Source organism: Podarcis bocagei, assembly GCF_964188305.1.
Source record: "Podarcis bocagei genome assembly, chromosome: 10".
NCBI lineage: Eukaryota > Metazoa > Chordata > Lepidosauria > Squamata > Lacertidae > Podarcis > Podarcis bocagei.
The window spans coordinates 53109486-53127148 of NC_138135.1; the positions used below are offsets into that span (position 1 = coordinate 53109486).

Sequence of the window (17663 nt, forward strand, 5' to 3'; positions counted from 1 at the left end):
ATGATGATTGTCTGCTTGAGTTTATTAATGACATTTTACATTTAGTTATTGGGGGGGGGGGATGGCGGCACTGTGACTGGTCCGCAACAACAAACTTCGTGGTGAGTTTCCCCACCTTTTTCAAACAAAAAAACCCCCACTAGTTATGATTATTATGGAAAAGAACGTGCCTATTTTCATCGGAGAAACGTTGGAGGAGCTAGGGTTGCCATATTTCAAAAAGTGAATTGGGGGGGGGGGCAAAGTTGTGGAGCTTTTTAATGCAAAATCTAAAGTTTTCGAGGGAAATCCGCCAAAATCTAGACATCCGACGTGGGTTTCTACATGTCAGCTGGCGGTGCAACTTGCACAGGGACCGGGGGATGCCGGTTTCCATGGATGGGGCTCCTTTCCAGCCTCGCCGGGGAGTAGGAAGAGCACATGGCGGCGGCGGCGGCGGCGGCGGCGACTCCACCGCTTCCCCGGCGCCTCCAGCCCGAGTCCCGGCGCTGCCGCCTCGCCGGAAGGAGCCTCCGTCGGGGCCCAGGCGAGCTGGGCGCTGAGTGGCGGCGGCGCGTCACGTGCGCGTCCCGGGCCGGTCTGCTGGCTCTCTTTCCCCGGCGCCGCCTCCTGCCTTTGCCCCCGGCCCGAGAGGCGGCGGTTCCCGGCGGCGGCTGCTCGGCGTCATGTCCCACCAGACCGGCATCCAAGGTACCGACCCCCTTCTCGGGCAGCAGGACCCGCGGCTTCCCCCGGCGCCCCTCCCTTGCCGCTGGATCCTTCCCAATGAATGGCTCCCCGCCTCTCCCTCTCTCTGCCCTGCACGGAGATCGGGCCAAACTTCCGGCGTCTGAATGCAAAAGTAACTTGGAAGGAGCCGGTTCTCCCTTTCCACCCTCAACTTCATGGCATCCTAAAGCCGGTTCCCAAAGGGGAAGGGGGGCGGCGGCGGCTCAGCCTCTGAGCGCGCGCAGAGTGCCTTTCACCGTCTCCAGATTTGTAGCGCGGCAAGAGGGTCCGATGGTCATCTAGCCCAACCCCCAGCACTGCAGGAATCTTGCCCAACGTGGGATTCGAACCCGCAACCCTGAGACTACAGACTGAGCCACAGCCGTGATTCACCCTCCACCCACCCACTAGGGGGAGAGGGTCCAAGTCAGTGGGTGTGGATTTCAGACGGTCAAATTTGAACCCCGGCTTGTGCATGCACACGTTCCCTCTTTTAAGATACTCACCGCATGGGAGCAACCCCTGGGGCTGGTGTTGCTTTGCCCCCCCATAAAATATTTGAAGGGGCTGCCCCCCCATAAGTGGATGGGCATTGCCATTCAAATGCGCCGCGTCTTGTGATGCATTACGCAGCCCACCCAATTATTCAGATTTAAGTTGGCATCCCTCATTCACCTTAGTTGTTTTTTTTAATTGCTTATTTGCTGCGGACTCAAGTCCAAGGTCCGGGCGACTGAGTCTGATAGTTTGATCCAAAACTAAGGCGGCCTCTTTAGCTAAAAAAAAAATCACAAGTCAACACACAAACGCACAAGCCATCCTGCAAAGCGGAGTTTTTACCCAGTGCAACATGCTGAGTTGCCCCCGGGGCGATGCTGGGGCGAGGGCGACGTGAGCAGATGTCCTCTTCCCGTTAAAGCCGGAGGGGGCGGAGCAGGCTGCAGCTGGCCTCCTTCGACTTGCACCTGCCCGCAGACTTGGCGACTGGCGTTGCAAAAGCCTGTGCTGCAAAGCGAGGAGCGACGGTGCTGCAAACTTCTTCAACTCTCTCCTGCTTGCTTTGCGCTCCAGAATACCATATACAGTATAGGAATATACCACAGCCTGGTCCAGCGTACAGTATATGCATACGTCAAACTGGAAGGAAAACCCACTGTGGGACTTAACTTCCCCCCAAGAGGAGCCTGATGCAAATCCCCTTGAAATCCCGTAATTCCTAACAGGATCAGGGAGTTCCCAGGTGGTGGTGGTGAGATCAAAGCATAGCTGGGTGAGGTGGAGTCTGGATGCACAGGCAGAAAAAATCAGCAACTGCTGGTTATTAATTGCGGTGTATTGTCTTGCTGCAGTGTGGAGAGAAGCTTTGCCAGTTAAATTGCTCCTTTTTTAGATAGAAAAATTAAATAGTGCCGTGGGAAATTACTGCCGTATAAACGTGCAAAAGAGACTAGTTGCATCTTTTGAAAGGCTATTGTGTATCAGTGTTCAGATTAAGACGTGTCATTTGGGCTGCGTGATTAGGATTAGGCATGGTTTTTAATGGGTCTTCTGAAAAAAATTCTTTCGCTTCCTAGAATGTTCTTCAAAACATTCAAAAGGGGAGGACTTATCCCTGCCCAAAGTGGCTTTGTGGAGCTGACACAATTCAGTGCTTTTGCTTTCCTTAGCCTAAGGAGGCAAAAGATCAATTTACAGCGGTTGTAGCTCAGTAACATTCACGTGACTCTTTTTGTATGTTAGTTCCTGTAGGAAAATGTTTTTAAGTTGCTATGCATGACTCATCTATTGATTGTCATAGCTGGGCAGTTAAAAGCACATTATTTATATACAGACACACACACACACACACACACACACACACACACACACACACACATTTAAAAACCCCAAGGAAATTTGAAGTGATGGGTTGTGGCATCAGAAATTGAGACTGTAATCCTAACCCTATTTACCTGGGAATTTACTTCTGAATAGACATGGTTAAGATAGTGTTTGTCAGCTGCAATTCTGTGCTTGCTTACTTGGACACAATCCACAGCACACTAGAGAATAAACTGCACTGAAGATAGTGGGGTTTACTTCTGAGTGCAAAGGATTGTACTGTAAGTATAATGTTGCATTGTTTGAAGTTCAGATGAACACTTTAAGGCAGATACCACTTAGTTTGTTGATCAAAAGGATGCTTATTTTAAAAAATGAACAATATATTTTATTGGTTAAACCACTTGGTGTTAAAAATAAATAAAACCTTTTAATTACAGGGAGCTTTTCATCGGGAAAGTTAGTTTACTTGCAGGGATCTCTGTCACAAAACCATCCTGGGGATATCGGTAAAAATTGCTCATATTTGTGCAGGTCCCCTTGTGACCTTTGTTGATTAGTCTGTTTGATAGAAAGCATTCACCTGTCACCAATCTGCTGTGAATTGTAGATTTACCAGTGTCCACAGCCAATACGCTAAAAAAAATCCTCCAGAAAAACATCGTCCAAACACATCAGATATTGTGGTTAAAGCTTTAGGTTAAAGCAGGCTTAGAGTAACATCATATAAAACAATGTAACTTTGTTGCATGTCAGCAAAAGAAACTTAGTAACACCAAAGGGAATTTAGGTGGCACAATTCCTTGCCTGAACCACTATCTTGATGTACACCTAATGAAGTCCACATTTCTTTGACTTGTATACCACTTTATCTCCTCCTAAGAGGTTTACATATCTCGAGAAAAAAGTCAATATTTATGATAACCCCCTCTTCTGCTGATGCCAGTAAAGGTACATAGAACAGCTGAGAGCATTTCCTTTCAAACGTTTGCCAAAAAAAGAGTAATATAGATGATGCCCTTACTTTAACATTTCATAATGTTCAACTGTGCTCTATTGTACCACTTTGTACAAAGCAAATGGGGTCAATCTTCTTTCCTTTTATATTTTTGCAGCTAGCGGCGAAGTCCAAGAAACCTTTGCTAGAGCCAGAAACGGACAATACAGGTTTTTGAAAATAGTTATTGAAAATGGTAAGTGGTTACTTTCCTAACCTTCGGTTTTCATTTACAAAGTTTCATTTACAAAGAAGCATCGCTTCCCATCTTGAATATACCATTTCTTGAACCAAGGACTGCTTGTCAATAAGATTTGCTTAAATGTTCGCCACCTTAATATTAATTTTGTGGTTAAATAAAATCATAAACATAATTAACAGTGTAAACCAACACATGTCTACTCGGAAGCAATTCCCCCTGCGTTCAGTACGGCTTACTCCAGAGTAAGCGAGCATCGGACTTCAGGCTTAGAGTACTTTTTTACAGTGGTTCACGTAAGATTCATTGTTCTCTAGTAGGATCTTCCCATCAGAATCAAGGAAAACCAGCATTGACCAATATCTCCCAGTATACTGGTTGCTTTGGGTTGTAGCCAGTGCAAGTTCTACTCAGAGTAGATCCACTGAAATTAAGGACCACCTTAATTAAGGACCACTTACTCCTCTTACCTGAAAGAGGAGGGTCTGTAGCTTAGTGGTAGTCATCTGCTCTGCATGAAGAAGATCTCAGGTTAAGCCCCCCCACCCCAATATCTCTAGGTCCAAGGCTGGGAAAGAACCCTACCTGAAATTCTGCAGAGCTGCTCAGGTCAATACCACATAATAAATAATCTATAGCCATATTAATAATAATAATAATAAGAAATTTCATTTATACCCCACTCCACCCTCCCCAGCCAGAGCCGGGCTCAGGGCAGCTAACACCAGTAAGATTACAGTAAAAACATAATAGGAAAAAAACAACCAATTTAAAATACAGGTTAAAATGCAATTTAAAATATTATTGAGACCTTATAGGCCTGTGTTTTCCTCAGCTGTCAATCTGAAGTTTGTTTTTTTGATGGGTAACCCTGGTTCAGAATTTAAAGTGCTTCCATGATTATGATTATGATTATTATAATTATTTTAAAAAGTTTTATAATATATCTCCAAGGATAAATGCTCGATTTCTTCTTCAATCCCTTGTATCAGTTCTCAATTTCTAAATGCAAAATTGCATTTCAAATATCCCTTTTTTAAAAAAATGATGAATATTCATATGTATTAGAGAAATATACAATCTTGGCCTTCTGTCTTTAGACACCTAACATTCCAGAGTAATTTTTTATGAAAAGATTAAACTTCTGGCTTCCTACCATTCTGTTAATCGAGTGAATTACTCTTTGTACTACTTCTTTACCCTCTTGTACTTGACTTAGTGTACATTCAGCAGATTTCAAAACAAAGTACAGTATCAGTTTTTGCCTGCCATGTACCAACTCTGTCTTCACAGAACAGCTGACTGTGGGATCAGCAAGACAAGCTGTTGGATCCTGGGAAGCGGATTATGATTCCTTTGTTCTCCCACTCCTTGAAGAAAAGCAGCCATGTTATATTCTTTATAGATTAGATTCTCAAAATGCCCAAGGATATGAGTGGATCTTTATCGCATGGTCACCAGACCATTCTCCTGTAAGTAATGGAATGAAATATCAAGTGACTTAAAAACACAAGTTGAACTTCCAAGCCATGATTGACTGGTTTTGTGTTTTGTTTTTAAGCGAACTATTGACTTCCTTTTAATCCAGGGGTGGGCAACTTAAAAAACCCAACTGGTATCACAGGTCAGCCAGCAATGTGGACCAAACTCTGTACCTTGGTTTGTGAACAGCCTAGTTCCCGAACAAATCGGCTCCTGAACGTCGCAAACCTGGAAGTGACTGTTCCAGTTTGTGAACTATTTTTGGAAGGCAAATGTCCGACGGGGCTTCCGCGGTTTCTGATTGGCTGCAGGAGCTTCCTGCAGCCAATCAGAAGCCGTGATTTGGTTTTCAAACATTTTGGAAGTCGAATGGACTTGCGGAACAGATTCTGTTCAACTTCCAAGGTACGACTATATTATATTAATGCAGAACTGGGCAATGTGTGCCCCTCCAGATATTGTTTGAGTTCCACCTCCCATCATCCCCAGCCAGTATGATAAATGGTTAGGGATGATGGGCGTTGTAGCCTGGCAACATCTGTAACAGTTATTTGCTCTCACAACAAGTGTTTGAGCCTCTCCTTCCCCTACACACCCACGTAGCCCCATAGTGCTCTCTCACATGGCTGTGGCCAGTATGGAAATACTTTAACTGTATGAATGAAGCCAGACTTACGAGTCCTGGCTAAGAGACAACCAATTAGGTTGGAGAACACAGTCGATCCCTTGAGTGTAATTGTGGCAGCCACAACTCTTACAGTGGAATAACATCCTGGCACCAGGCTACAGGGAACCAGGCAGAGGGTGGCACCAGCCCTGTGGAATGCCCTCCCACCAGATGTCAAAGAGAACAACAGCTACCAGACTTTTAGAAGACATCTGAAGCAGTGGCGTAGCGTGGGTTGTCAGCACCCGGGGCAAGGCAAGTAATTTGCACCCCCTAAGTGAGAGACAGTGAGTGAGCCAGGTAGGGGCAGAGAGCTGCGAGTGCGAGCGCGCCCCCCCCCCCAAGATGTTGCGCCTGGAGTGGCCGGCCCCCCCTGCACCCCCCACACTACGCCACTGTTTAGGGAAGCTTTTAATGTTTGATGCATTACTGTATTTTAATATTTTGTTGGAAGCCGCCCAGAGTGGCTGGAGAAGCCCAGCCAGATGGGTGGGGTATAAATAATACATTATTATTATTATTATTACCATGACTTCTTCTATGCCACTATGTGGGGCTGCTGTATTGGGCTAGTGGTTGAAGGAACGATATCTTAAAACACAACAAATACATCTAGGGAATGAAGCTGGTAACATTTGCTGTTTGGTTCCTCCAGTGATACAGGGTTCAGTGCTCATAGAGCTTTTATGAGCAGTAAGATGGCCAGTACTTCGGTCACAAATGGTGAACTGAGCTTGTTGGTGAAGGTTCACTGGGTTGTACCCAGAGCCAGCTTAGCAGATTCTGCAGTGTGCTGGCAGGCAGTAGTTCTCCAGGGTTTCAGGTGGAGCAGTCCCAGCTATACTTGGAGATGCCAGGGATTGAATCTGAAACCTTCTACATGAGCTGTGGCTGTAGCTTGTCATAGCAGAAAGCAAGGCCCAGTGGTTTTATGCCTTTGGGGAGTCACTTTTGCCTGAAACATCCACTTATCTGGCTTCCAAGGCAAAAACTCAATCTACTCTTGGCAGGTTCGTCAGAAAATGTTGTATGCAGCTACCCGGGCAACCCTGAAGAAAGAATTCGGAGGCGGACATATTAAAGACGAAGTGTTTGGAACCAACAAGGTGCGTATTCTGCAGAGGGATTTGCTTCTGAGCGACACCTTGGAAGCAATCTCTCTTCCATTTCTATGTGGCAACTGAAGTCCACTAAGTCCTGTGCAGGGCGTTATAGGCCCCTTACTCCCGAATATAAATTCCAATAAAAGGTAATAGGGGAAAAAACCCAGTTAATTAAAATACGGCTTAAAACACATCTTAAAATGCAGCCTCATTTTAGTAGTAGCCCATAAATCAAGACCATAAAGGGAGGAAACATCAGATATTCACCCGAGCCAGCTATCCATGATGGTCCTACATGGGCCAGTAAAAAAGGCAAGGGAAAATTTATATACTAAATCCCATATAAGGGGTCAGAGTGAGTCCAAGCTGAAGGCCAGGCGGAACAGCTCCGTCTTGAAGGCCCTGCGGAAAGATGTCAAATCCCACAGGGCCCTGGTCTCTTGTGACAGAGCATTCCACCAAGTCAGGGCCAGTGCTGAAAAGGCCCTGGCCCTAGTTGAGAGCAATCTAACCTCCTTGCGGCTCAGGACCTCCAAAGTCTTTATGGACCTTAAGGTCCTCCTCGGGGCATACCAGGAGAGGCAGTCCCATAGGTACAAGGGTCCTAGGCCGCATAGGGCTTTAAAGGTCAAAACCAGCACCTTAAACCTGACCCTGTACCTCACCGGGAGCTAGTACAGCTGATAAAGCACTGGATGAATGTGGTCCCGTGGCGAGGACCCCATAAGGAGTCTCGTCACGGCTTTCTGCACCCGCTGGAGTTTCTGGGTCAGCTTCAAGGGCAGCCCCACGTACAGCAAGTTACAATAATCAAGCGTGGAGGTGACCGTCGCATGGATCACTGTGGCCAGATTAGGGCAAGAAAGGTAAGGGAGTAACTGTTGCACTCAATGGGTCCTTGGTCTATCCCACATTCTTAACACAGGAGCCAAAAGGTCCACACAGCACTGTCATAAAGCTGTTCTTATAGTCAGAAGATCCCAAGTTGGGAAGCTTCAGAGAAGAATTTGGAAACTTGGGGGAAATGGCTGGGTTTTTTGTGTTCGCAGGAGGATGTTTCGCTGAACGGTTACCAAAAGTACTTGGTAACTCAGTCCTCGCCTGCCCCTCTGACCGCAGCCGAAGAAGAACTTCGACAGATCAAGATTAACGAGGTATTGCACTTAGGCTTGGGAGCCAGGCATTTCTGCAACGCTGAAGGAACGACAGAAGGATTTTGTAGGCCAAATTGTGAAATAGCTTCTGAGAGCCCACCAGGGTGGGTGGGGGCTGCTTCTAGTCCTAATTACCTTGTGCATAAACATCAGCACAAATAATGCATCTCCCAGGTTTGGTTTTGAATATCTGTGACTGTTTATGCTTTGAGGGGAAGAATTTCTTCCAAGGCCCGCTATAAAACAGTAGCCACGAGCACTAATTTCAGGAATTAAAATTTGCCACACTATATCCTGCATACATTCGTTTAGTTGGTGAAGAAAGCAAAATGAGGATCTTACAGTAGCTCTAGAATCTCTCCTCCAAAAGTTTTTAAAAAATGTTTTTCTGGTGTCTACCAGCCCATCCGGGACGTGGGTGGCGCTGTGGGTTAAACCACAGAGCCTAGGACCTGCTGATCCGAAGGTCGGCGGTTCGAATCCCCGCGACGGGGTGAGCTCCCATTGCTCGGTCCCTGCTCCTGCCAACCTAGCAGTTCAAAAGCACATCAAATTGCAAGTAGATAAATAGGTACCACTCCAGCGGGAAGGTAAATGGTGTTTCCGTACACTGCTCTGGTTCGCCAGAAGCAGCTTAGTCATGCTGGCCACATGACCCAGAAGCTGTACGCTGGCTCCCTCGGCCAATAAAGCGAGATGAGCGCCGCAGCCCCAGAGTCTGCCACGACTGGACCTAATGGTCAGGGGTCCCTTTACCTTTTACCAGCCCATCCACTTATTATTCCACATAAATTATTTGCATTGAAACAAATTCCCTTTTTTCTGTCTGACTCTCGCACAGAAAGAGAGACAAACTTTCCACTCTCCTGTGTGAGCCCTATTTGGCACGCTGCCGTTTCCTTTATGTCAAGAAAACCCTCTTAAAGCCTTATTAAGAAATAAAGGTTTTGATGAGTACGGAACAGTTTAAAGTTCAAGATTTGAAATTCTACCACGAGGATCCTCCTCCTCTTTTGCATATAAATTTTCCACATGGCTCTACGTTGTGTGGAGCACAAACAGGATTCTCTAAGCTGTCACCTTTTTCAAGCTGCGTTGCTCTCTTGTTTTTCCTTTCAGGTACAAACTGACGTCAGTGTTGACACTAAGCACCAGACTCTACAAGGTGTAGCATTCCCTATAGCTAAAGAAGCCCTTCAGGCACTGGAAAAACTGAAAAACAAGCAGCTTAACTATGTGCAATTGGTGAGTACGCAGTTTCATCCTTTGAAGGTAATCCTGAACGTTATGAGCATACAGGTTTCTCATTGTTGTTTGTGGAAATAGAAAAGGGACTCTGTTCTTAAAATTCCACATCTTATTACAAGCCGGATTTCTTATTACAAGTCTGGTGAACAGTTTGCCTCAATGGGCCAGATCCTTATCAGGATCAAATTTCACCGGTGAGGGTCATTTTGCTATCACATAATTGACAGGCCGCCCACCTGCCACAATTCCTCTTTGTGCGATTCCCGCTTGGGAATCACATTGTGAGACCTATTGTCCAATTGCTTCTCTCCTCCCTCTCATGGAAATGGAGGGGGCGGGGAAACAAGGTTGGAGTTTGCAAGTGACAGCAGCAAGCTGGGCTCTTCCATTTTCCTGCTTTTGCATACAAAATGTAGTTTTATTTCTCTCCTCCGCACCGTGTGACAGGGGTGAGAGAAAAACCTGCGTTTTGAAAGCAAAAGCAGCAAAGCAGAGAAGCCCCACTACAGTGGTACCTCAGGTTAAGTACTTAATTCATTCCGGAGGTCCGTACTTAACCTGAAACTCTTCTTAACCTGAAGCACCACTTTAGCTAACGGTGCCTCCTGCTGCCGCTGTGCCGCCGGAGCACAATTTCTGTTCTCATCCTGAAGCAAAGTTCTTAACCTGAAGCACTATTTCTGGGTTAGCGGAGTCTGTAACCTGAAGCGTATGTAACCTGAAGCGTGTGTAACCTGAGGTACCACTGTATTGCTGTCACTTGTAAACATCCACAGCAAGCAGGTTCAGCCTCTCTTTTCATCAGCTGATTGGGGGGTGGAGGAAGATGGGCAATCCTGCTTAGTGCTGAGTTCAGTTGTGCAATAAAGCTCTCCCTTCTCATCTGCTGAAGCCAGGGGTAGAATCCCGCCTAGCTGTGGATTCCAAAAGCACTATTTGAAGCATTCCCCACCTCTTCTTTCAGTGAAGGAGGAGGTGGGTTGCTTCAGAGAATCTTTGGGCCACAATCGGCCAACAAGATTTCCCCCGCTCCTGCTCTAGTAGTATTTTGCTTGAGTCAGAACGGCTTTTGCTACGCATCTTAATTCCAACCAATATTATGTGTGCTAACAGCAAATTGATATGAAAAATGAAACGATCGAACTGGCTAGTACACTCCCAACGGAGCTGAAGGACTTGCCGAAAAGAATTCCAAAGGACTCAGCACGCTACCATTTTTTCCTCTACAAACATTCCCACGAAGGAGACCACTTGGAATCAATAGGTATGCAAGTATTTCTGTGTACGAACTTGATTAGGTCTTTATAGCAGCAAGATTGATTTAGGGTTTTTTCCCAGCTTAGTATCCCATATATATGCACACAGTGGTACCTCAGGTTAAGTACTTAATTCATTCTGGAGGTCCGTTCTTTACCTGAAACTGTTCTTAACCTGAAGCACCACTTTAGCTAATGGGGCCTCCTGCTGCTGCCGCACCGCTGGAGCACGATTTCTGTTCTCATCCTGAAGCAAAATTCTTAACCCGAGGTACTATTTCTGGGTTAGCAGAGTTTATAACCTGAAGCGTATGTAACCTGAGGTACCACTGTGTGACTGTGTGTGTGTGTGTGTGTGTGTATATATATATATATATATATATATATGCAGGTTTTGGTGTCTTCGGGTGTCTTCCCGTGTAAGAGTTGGGGTGTCTAGGCGACGTTTCGACGAGGTCTCACTCGTCATCTTCAGGCTGGTGCTTTCGGCTTCTTGTTACTGGAACAGAGCAGGATCTCAGTGTTTGAGTTCCTATAAATACTGTTGAGGGGGTGTGGTGTATAGCCTCCAACGTTCTGGGCAGAGAGGAAGTTCCCAGGTTAGTGTGTCTTTTCTTCTTTTGTTCATTAATTACTTGAGTGATTTCTTGAGTGATATTCTGAGTACCACTTAGGAGGGTCATTAGGTGTGGATTAGTTGCTAAAGCTTTCGTGTCTTGACCTCTTGAGCTTGTGAAGAGTTTTTTCTGAGAAGATGGCTGTACTTCACTTAGTTGTGCTCTGGCTTGGCTTCGTGTATAGGGGCGAGCTGTGGTTTTGTGCCCTGTGCCAGCCAGATCTGTGTAAGGATTGCAGGGGGGTGCAGCATCCGGAGGTGCCACTATGGTTTGGCTACTGGATGGTGTCTGTAATTTATCTGTGGAGAGGGTCTGGGTTTGGGTCTGGTGTGGTTGATTGGAGATGGCGTTCTGTGTGCCTCTGGTTCTGGTGTCGGTTTTTGTGGGGAGGGCTATTTTCCAGATGTCTGGCAGGCGGGACGTATCGTCACGCTTGTTCATGTTGTGAGGGTGTTTCTCTATCTCGATGGCTTCCATGATTATTCTCTTGTGGTGGTGTTCCGTGTTAAAGAGCAATTTGGAATCTGAAAAATTCAATTTGGAATCTGAAAATCTACAAAAAACCTGATGGCTCCCTAGGACACACTATCTACCGGAAAAAAACACACACCAACCGCTACTTACATGCACAATCACACCACCACCCTGCACAAATAAACTCCGTAGCCAAGACTCTCATCTCCAGAACCAAACGCCTGGCTGACAAAGACCACTTGACAACTGAGTTACAGAATCTTTCAAATGTGTTAATCGCCAACGGATACCAGCAAAACAGGGTTACGAAGCTAATCCAAAAAGAAACACCCCCCAAAAACCAAGACACAGAAGAAAACAATGGCATGGCCCTCCTTCCTTATATCAAGGGCACTACAGATAAAATTAGCAAAATCCTCCATAAACACAATATCAAAACAGCCTTTTGCACCAACCAAAAAATAGCCAATATCCTCAGAAACCCCAAAGATAAAATCCAGTTAGAAAACCAAGGGGTCTATGAAATACCCTGCAAAGTCTGCCCAGCCACGTACATTGGACAAACAAACAGACGAATAAATGCACGTATCGCAGAACACAAGAATGCCGTCAAAAAAGAAGAAAAAACTTCCTCTCTTTACCAACACATGAAAGAAACAGGACACGAAATTAATTTTTCAGATTCCAAATTGCTCTTTAACACGGAACACCACCACAAGAGAATAATCATGGAAGCCATCGAGATAGAGAAACACCCTCACAACATGAACAAGCGTGACGATACGTCCCGCCTGCCAGACATCTGGAAAATAGCCCTCCCCACAAAAACCGACACCAGAACCAGAGGCACACAGAACGCCATCTCCAATCAACCACACCAGACCCAAACCCAGACCCTCTCCACAGATAAATTACAGACACCATCCAGTAGCCAAACCATAGTGGCACCTCCGGATGCTGCACCCCCCTGCAATCCTTACACAGATCTGGCTGGCACAGGGCACAAAACCACAGCTCGCCCCTATACACGAAGCCAAGCCAGAGCACAACTAAGTGAAGTACAGCCATCTTCTCAGAAAAAACTCTTCACAAGCTCAAGAGGTCAAGACACGAAAGCTTTAGCAACTAATCCACACCTAATGACCCTCCTAAGTGGTACTCAGAATATCACTCAAGAAATCACTCAAGATATCCCTCAAGTAATTAATGAACAAAAGAAGAAAAGACACACTAACCTGGGAACTTCCTCTCTGCCCAGAACGTTGGAGGCTATACACCACACCCCCTCAACAGTATTTATAGGAACTCAAACACTGAGATCCTGCTCTGTTCCAGTAACAAGAAGCCGAAAGCACCAGCCTGAAGATGACGAGTGAGACCTCGTCGAAACGTCGCCTAGACACCCCGACTCTTACACGAGAAGACACCCGAAGACACCAAAACCTGCATTCCTGTACCCGTGAAAATCTACGAAAGCAATATATATATATATATATATATATATATATATATATATATATATATATATATATATATATATATATATATATTGTCTTCCAGTCTTAGAAAGGAAGTACTTAATCATTCAACCTTTGCAACAAGTCTTATTAAAGGATTACATTTGGAATAATCTCTCCCCACTTGAAACATTCTGCAGTTTTTATCTACTCCATGCCGGGCTATATGTGCAGTATACGAGAACGGATGCTCTACTCTAGCTGCAAGAGTCCTCTTCTAGAAATTGTAGAAAGACAACTGTGGATGCAGATCATCAGAAAGGTAAGGGGGTTGCGTAATTTTTGTGCTGCGCCATCCCACAGATGTAGGTCCCTGCATGCTTGTTCTTCTCATTTATTTTTACCTGAGAGAAGGATGGAACAGACAGCGGTGAGCGCTGTTGCAAAAAGACTGTGCACGTACAGAAGTGCAGGGGTTTGGAACGCAAATTTGGATGGCCTGCCAAATCTTGGGTTCCCCCATTTTTGGCATACCATTTCACCAGCAGGCTGGGCCTCCTCAGCTGCCAATGAGCTGCCATCACTATGATGCAAGGCGATCCATTTTTCCTATGGATAACTAGGTGGACCTATGTCCATTTATTTCATTATGCTTAGAGGATTGGACTGCATTTTTTTTTTTAATATTATCCTTTCTATTCTGTTAGCCAAGTTTAACCAATATAAAATAACCACTAGTTAACTCTGATTCACCAACAGATGGTTCTGCATGCTATTTCATACAGCACCATCAGAGTGCGTGGTGCTTTATAGCCATGCGGGGGGGGGAATCAATTATATTTTATTAAATTTCATAAATTTCAACATTTTAAACATACAGTCAAAACACACATTTGTATTTTCTCTCATTTTTGTTGACTTCCCACCTCTTTTCCCATGGAGTTGTTGTTTCTCTACTTCTGCTGCACCCTATCTTCTATCTATCAAATAATAACCATAATACAGTGGTACCTCAGGTTAAGTACTTAATTCGCTCCAGAGGTCCGTTCTTAACCTGAAACTGTTCTTAACCTGAAGCACCACTTTAGCTAATGGGGCCTCCTCCTGCTGCTGCGCCGCCAGAGCACGATTTCTGTTCTCATCCTGAAGCAAAGTTCTTAACCTGGAGCACTATTTCTGGATTAGCAGAGTCTGTAACCTGAAACGTATGTAACCTGAAGCGTATGTAACCCGAGGTGCCACTGGATTATAATCTAAGTACTTTGGTTGCTCATAGCTCAAATCTTGCTTTCCAGTTCATCATACTATAATATTTCTTTAAATCGTCTGGAAAAAGCAACCATTCTTCATAAAACGCTCAGCCATGCAAAGATGTTACACTGCTGCAGACTCTCATGTGTTTCTTTGGATGAGAGTCACAAGGCGTATGAAACTGTCAGCAGTGCAGGAACCATATCCTTCGCATTTATCCTTATGCTTCTTCTCCAAATCACTTAGATTGAAATCGGCGATGGGGAAGAGTTAACTGCCGACTTCCTTTATGAAGAAGTTCATCCCAAGCAACATGCACACAAGCAGAGTTTTGCTAAGCCGAAAGGACCCGCAGGCAAAAGGGGAATCCGAAGGCTGATCAGGGGCCCGGCAGAAGCCGAAACACCTACTGACTAAATGCAGCGCCGGGAACAGAAGCGTTACGGTGGGGGTTAGGGAACCCACCCTAGCCTTTAGAAATGAACTGAAATCATTCCACACACACCCTCTTTTTCCAGGAGAATAAGGTGACCTGTGATTTTTCGCTGCACTTGAGATGCCACCTTAGATGTTACAAGGTCCACAGCCTGTGGTTGTAATGAATTGGGTTAAACTAAAACTAGAAGCTTGTATAAGGTTAATTCTAATATGAATTAATATCATAGCCTTACAGTTCAACACTACTCTATATGTAACATATATAGGTCTGAAGTCAGTTTAGTGACAACATAAAATGGATCATTAGCTAGATGTTGAATTTCTCTCTCTCGCATTATCTACTTTTTAGGGGGCTGCTGCTTTAGAATAAAAATTGGCAGGACTGGGCCCTGTTTTTCTCCATTGTACTTCCCCTGTCCTTCTACAAACTAACAGTGCAATATTTTATTCCACTGTTTTCATACCATGATCCTAAACATTTATTTGGAAGCAAATTCCGTGGAGATCCATGGGCCTTTATTCCAACTAGATGTTTAAGATCTGGCTGCCGCAAGACTGAAACCTGACTCACTTGATACAGGGACCCAAAATTATATTCTTTGTAGCCTTCTAACAATACATTTCTGGTCTTCTGAGAGAATAACACTATTATTTTTTACATAAATCATGTTTGGCAATAAAGTTAAGCACTACATGTTTGAAAAATGTGATTCTGTAAGCAACACCAAGTGCTATGAAATAAGAGTTTTCACCATCCAAATCATTCTGATCTAATTAAATTATGAAAACTGCTGTGATGTGATTGACTCTTCGGTTCTGGCCCGGTTCATGAGCAAACCATTAAGCGTATCCTCATGTGTTTCTTGTATCTAAGTAAAGATGTTCTCCAGGCAGCAGGTATGAAATAATAAAATGGTTGTAGTTTGAGACAAACTAATATGCTTAGGTTGAGGAAGCAAGCCTTTCCCAGCTGATTTAATGCAATCGGATTAAGCAAAAACTATCTGTTTCTGTTGAACAACAGCCACAGCTGATGCAAACCATGAACAACTGCTTCCCAGTAAGTGAACAGTTAAAGTACACCTATGGTCACCATCCCAGCTTTCTACGTTAAATAATCTGTGCTTCTTACTGAGGTCCCTAAATGTTTATCTCCTAGCCATTTTTAGCAGTTTGTTTTGGAAGTAAATTGTATTGAATTCACTAGGGCTTTATGTAACCGACATTCCCTGCCTTAGTTGGTCTTTCTTAACCTTCAGATCACTAAACTGCTTTCCGTGGCGAGAGCTTGTTTTAAAGGAAACAATTTGTTTAAATTTAAAAGGTTGCTGAAAAGAAAGCGTTTCACCTTTCCATGGAACTTTCGCAGATCACTGTTAATCACAAACGTTTGGCTCTCTTGTAATGTCAGCATATTAATGCCGCTCTACTGTGATCGTGGCTAAACACTTCCTTACTGGAATAACAAAAGGACTGAGTTGTAAGCTAATTTGGATGGCAAACTGCCATCACTGCTGTAGATCAAGAATGGTGCTGCTGGGGTATCCCTGACCTATAGCCAAGCTGTATGGGGCTGAAGGGCGTTGGAATCCAATGAAATCTAGAGGACCACAGATTCCCCATCCCTGCTGTAGGTTGTTCCAGGTTCAACGCAGGAATAGCCCACCAGATGTTGGGACTCCAACTCCTACCAGCCCCAGCCAACCTGACCAGTAGTGAGAGATGATGGGAACTGTACTCCAACAACACATGGAGCTTGCCATGTTGGTTACTCCCTGAAATGAAGACACGGCATTTTACTTCGGTTCTGCTAGGGGAATAGTTCCTTCTTTACAGTAGCAGCATAGCTTGCTTCTTCCAAAACGCTCCAATCAATTTGAACCCAGGGGAGCTGGTGGAAGGACTTCAGAACTTCACTTCCTGTCCTAAAATGGCATTGGCTGGAACGATGAGATTGCGGCTATGCTCTTTCGGCAACAAGGAACTGCTGCAAATGAAAAACGGCATAGGCTCCTTGGTTTAAAACAGAATGGGGAAAACCCCGAAATGTGCCTTCTATTGCATATTTTAACACATGCATCACTAGACAGTTTTGCATAGTGAATTGCTGCAGATTAAGCAGACATATTTTAACTGCATAACTATTGCTAATCTTTTCCATGGAACAAATGGTGTACAAAGGAGATGATTTGTAACTGAGCGTCCCACGTCGAACCCTAATACTTTTGTCTTTTGCAGCCCATGACAAATAGCACATTGTTCTTAGTTCTTATCTTCTCAAGATAAGCAGGCGTTGGCATTCGTGCACCAAGAAAACTGCTGTAGAAGGGTAATTCAAGGAATCTAAGAGGCTGTTTTAGCAGGAGCATGGAGTGCATGAAATGTGGCTGCAGTTAACCATTAGGGATACGTTATTCTGAAAATAGCCAAGTGTCCTATCACTGGGGTGGGTCAGACTGCAAAGGGCAGGGCCAGGTGACTGCACAATATGATAGGGGTCGGGTGAGGGCCTTTCCTCTTTCCTGTCACTGTGACAGTGGAACAAAGAGAACGGCTTTCCAAGCACAACATTCCAGTGGATCCCAACTACTGAAAAGGATCATCTCTTTGCCCTCGCCCCAAAAATCCACACCAGCGCCACTTCATGCAGGACTTCTGCCAGGTCTAAATGGGCCCAGATTCCCCACTGCTGCGCTACCCCTTGTGACGTGTGTTCTAGGATAGTCCAGTGATGAAAAAAACTCACCTTCCTCTCTGGCCCCAAATACATTATTATCATTTATTAAACCCT

The 17663-nt window shown here is 44.8% G+C and overlaps 1 protein-coding gene across 2 annotated transcripts; it reads left to right on the forward strand.

Annotated features, from left to right (window-relative positions):
- The first annotated feature begins 562 nt into the window (after positions 1 to 562).
- Positions 563 to 15664, forward strand: TWF1 (twinfilin actin binding protein 1). 2 transcript variants are annotated; one of them, XM_081211809.1, is made up of 9 exons: positions 563 to 690; positions 3645 to 3722; positions 5019 to 5197; positions 6885 to 6980; positions 8027 to 8131; positions 9251 to 9376; positions 10493 to 10643; positions 13384 to 13505; positions 14681 to 15664. In XM_081211809.1, the coding sequence occupies exons 1-9, from the start codon at positions 666 to 668 to the stop codon at positions 14849 to 14851; spliced, it is 1053 nt and encodes a 350-aa protein (XP_081067935.1). In that variant the 5' UTR covers positions 563 to 665; the 3' UTR covers positions 14852 to 15664. The 2 variants fall into 2 exon arrangements, with proteins under 2 accessions (XP_081067935.1, XP_081067936.1); XM_081211810.1 differs by lacking the exon at positions 563 to 690 and having other exon boundaries at positions 5024 to 5197.
- The last annotated feature ends 1999 nt before the right edge of the window (positions 15665 to 17663 follow it).

What these genes read in the sequence shown, in the direction of transcription:
- TWF1 (XM_081211809.1), top strand. Translation starts at nt 666, where the DNA reads ATGTCCCACCAGACCGGCATCCAAG. An exon ending in GGTCACCAGACCATTCTCCT is followed by an intron (nt 5,198 to 6,884) that starts GTAAGTAATGGA and finishes TACTCTTGGCAG; the next exon opens with GTTCGTCAGAAAATGTTGTA. An exon ending in AAGTGTTTGGAACCAACAAG is followed by an intron (nt 6,981 to 8,026) that starts GTGCGTATTCTG and finishes TTGTGTTCGCAG; the next exon opens with GAGGATGTTTCGCTGAACGG.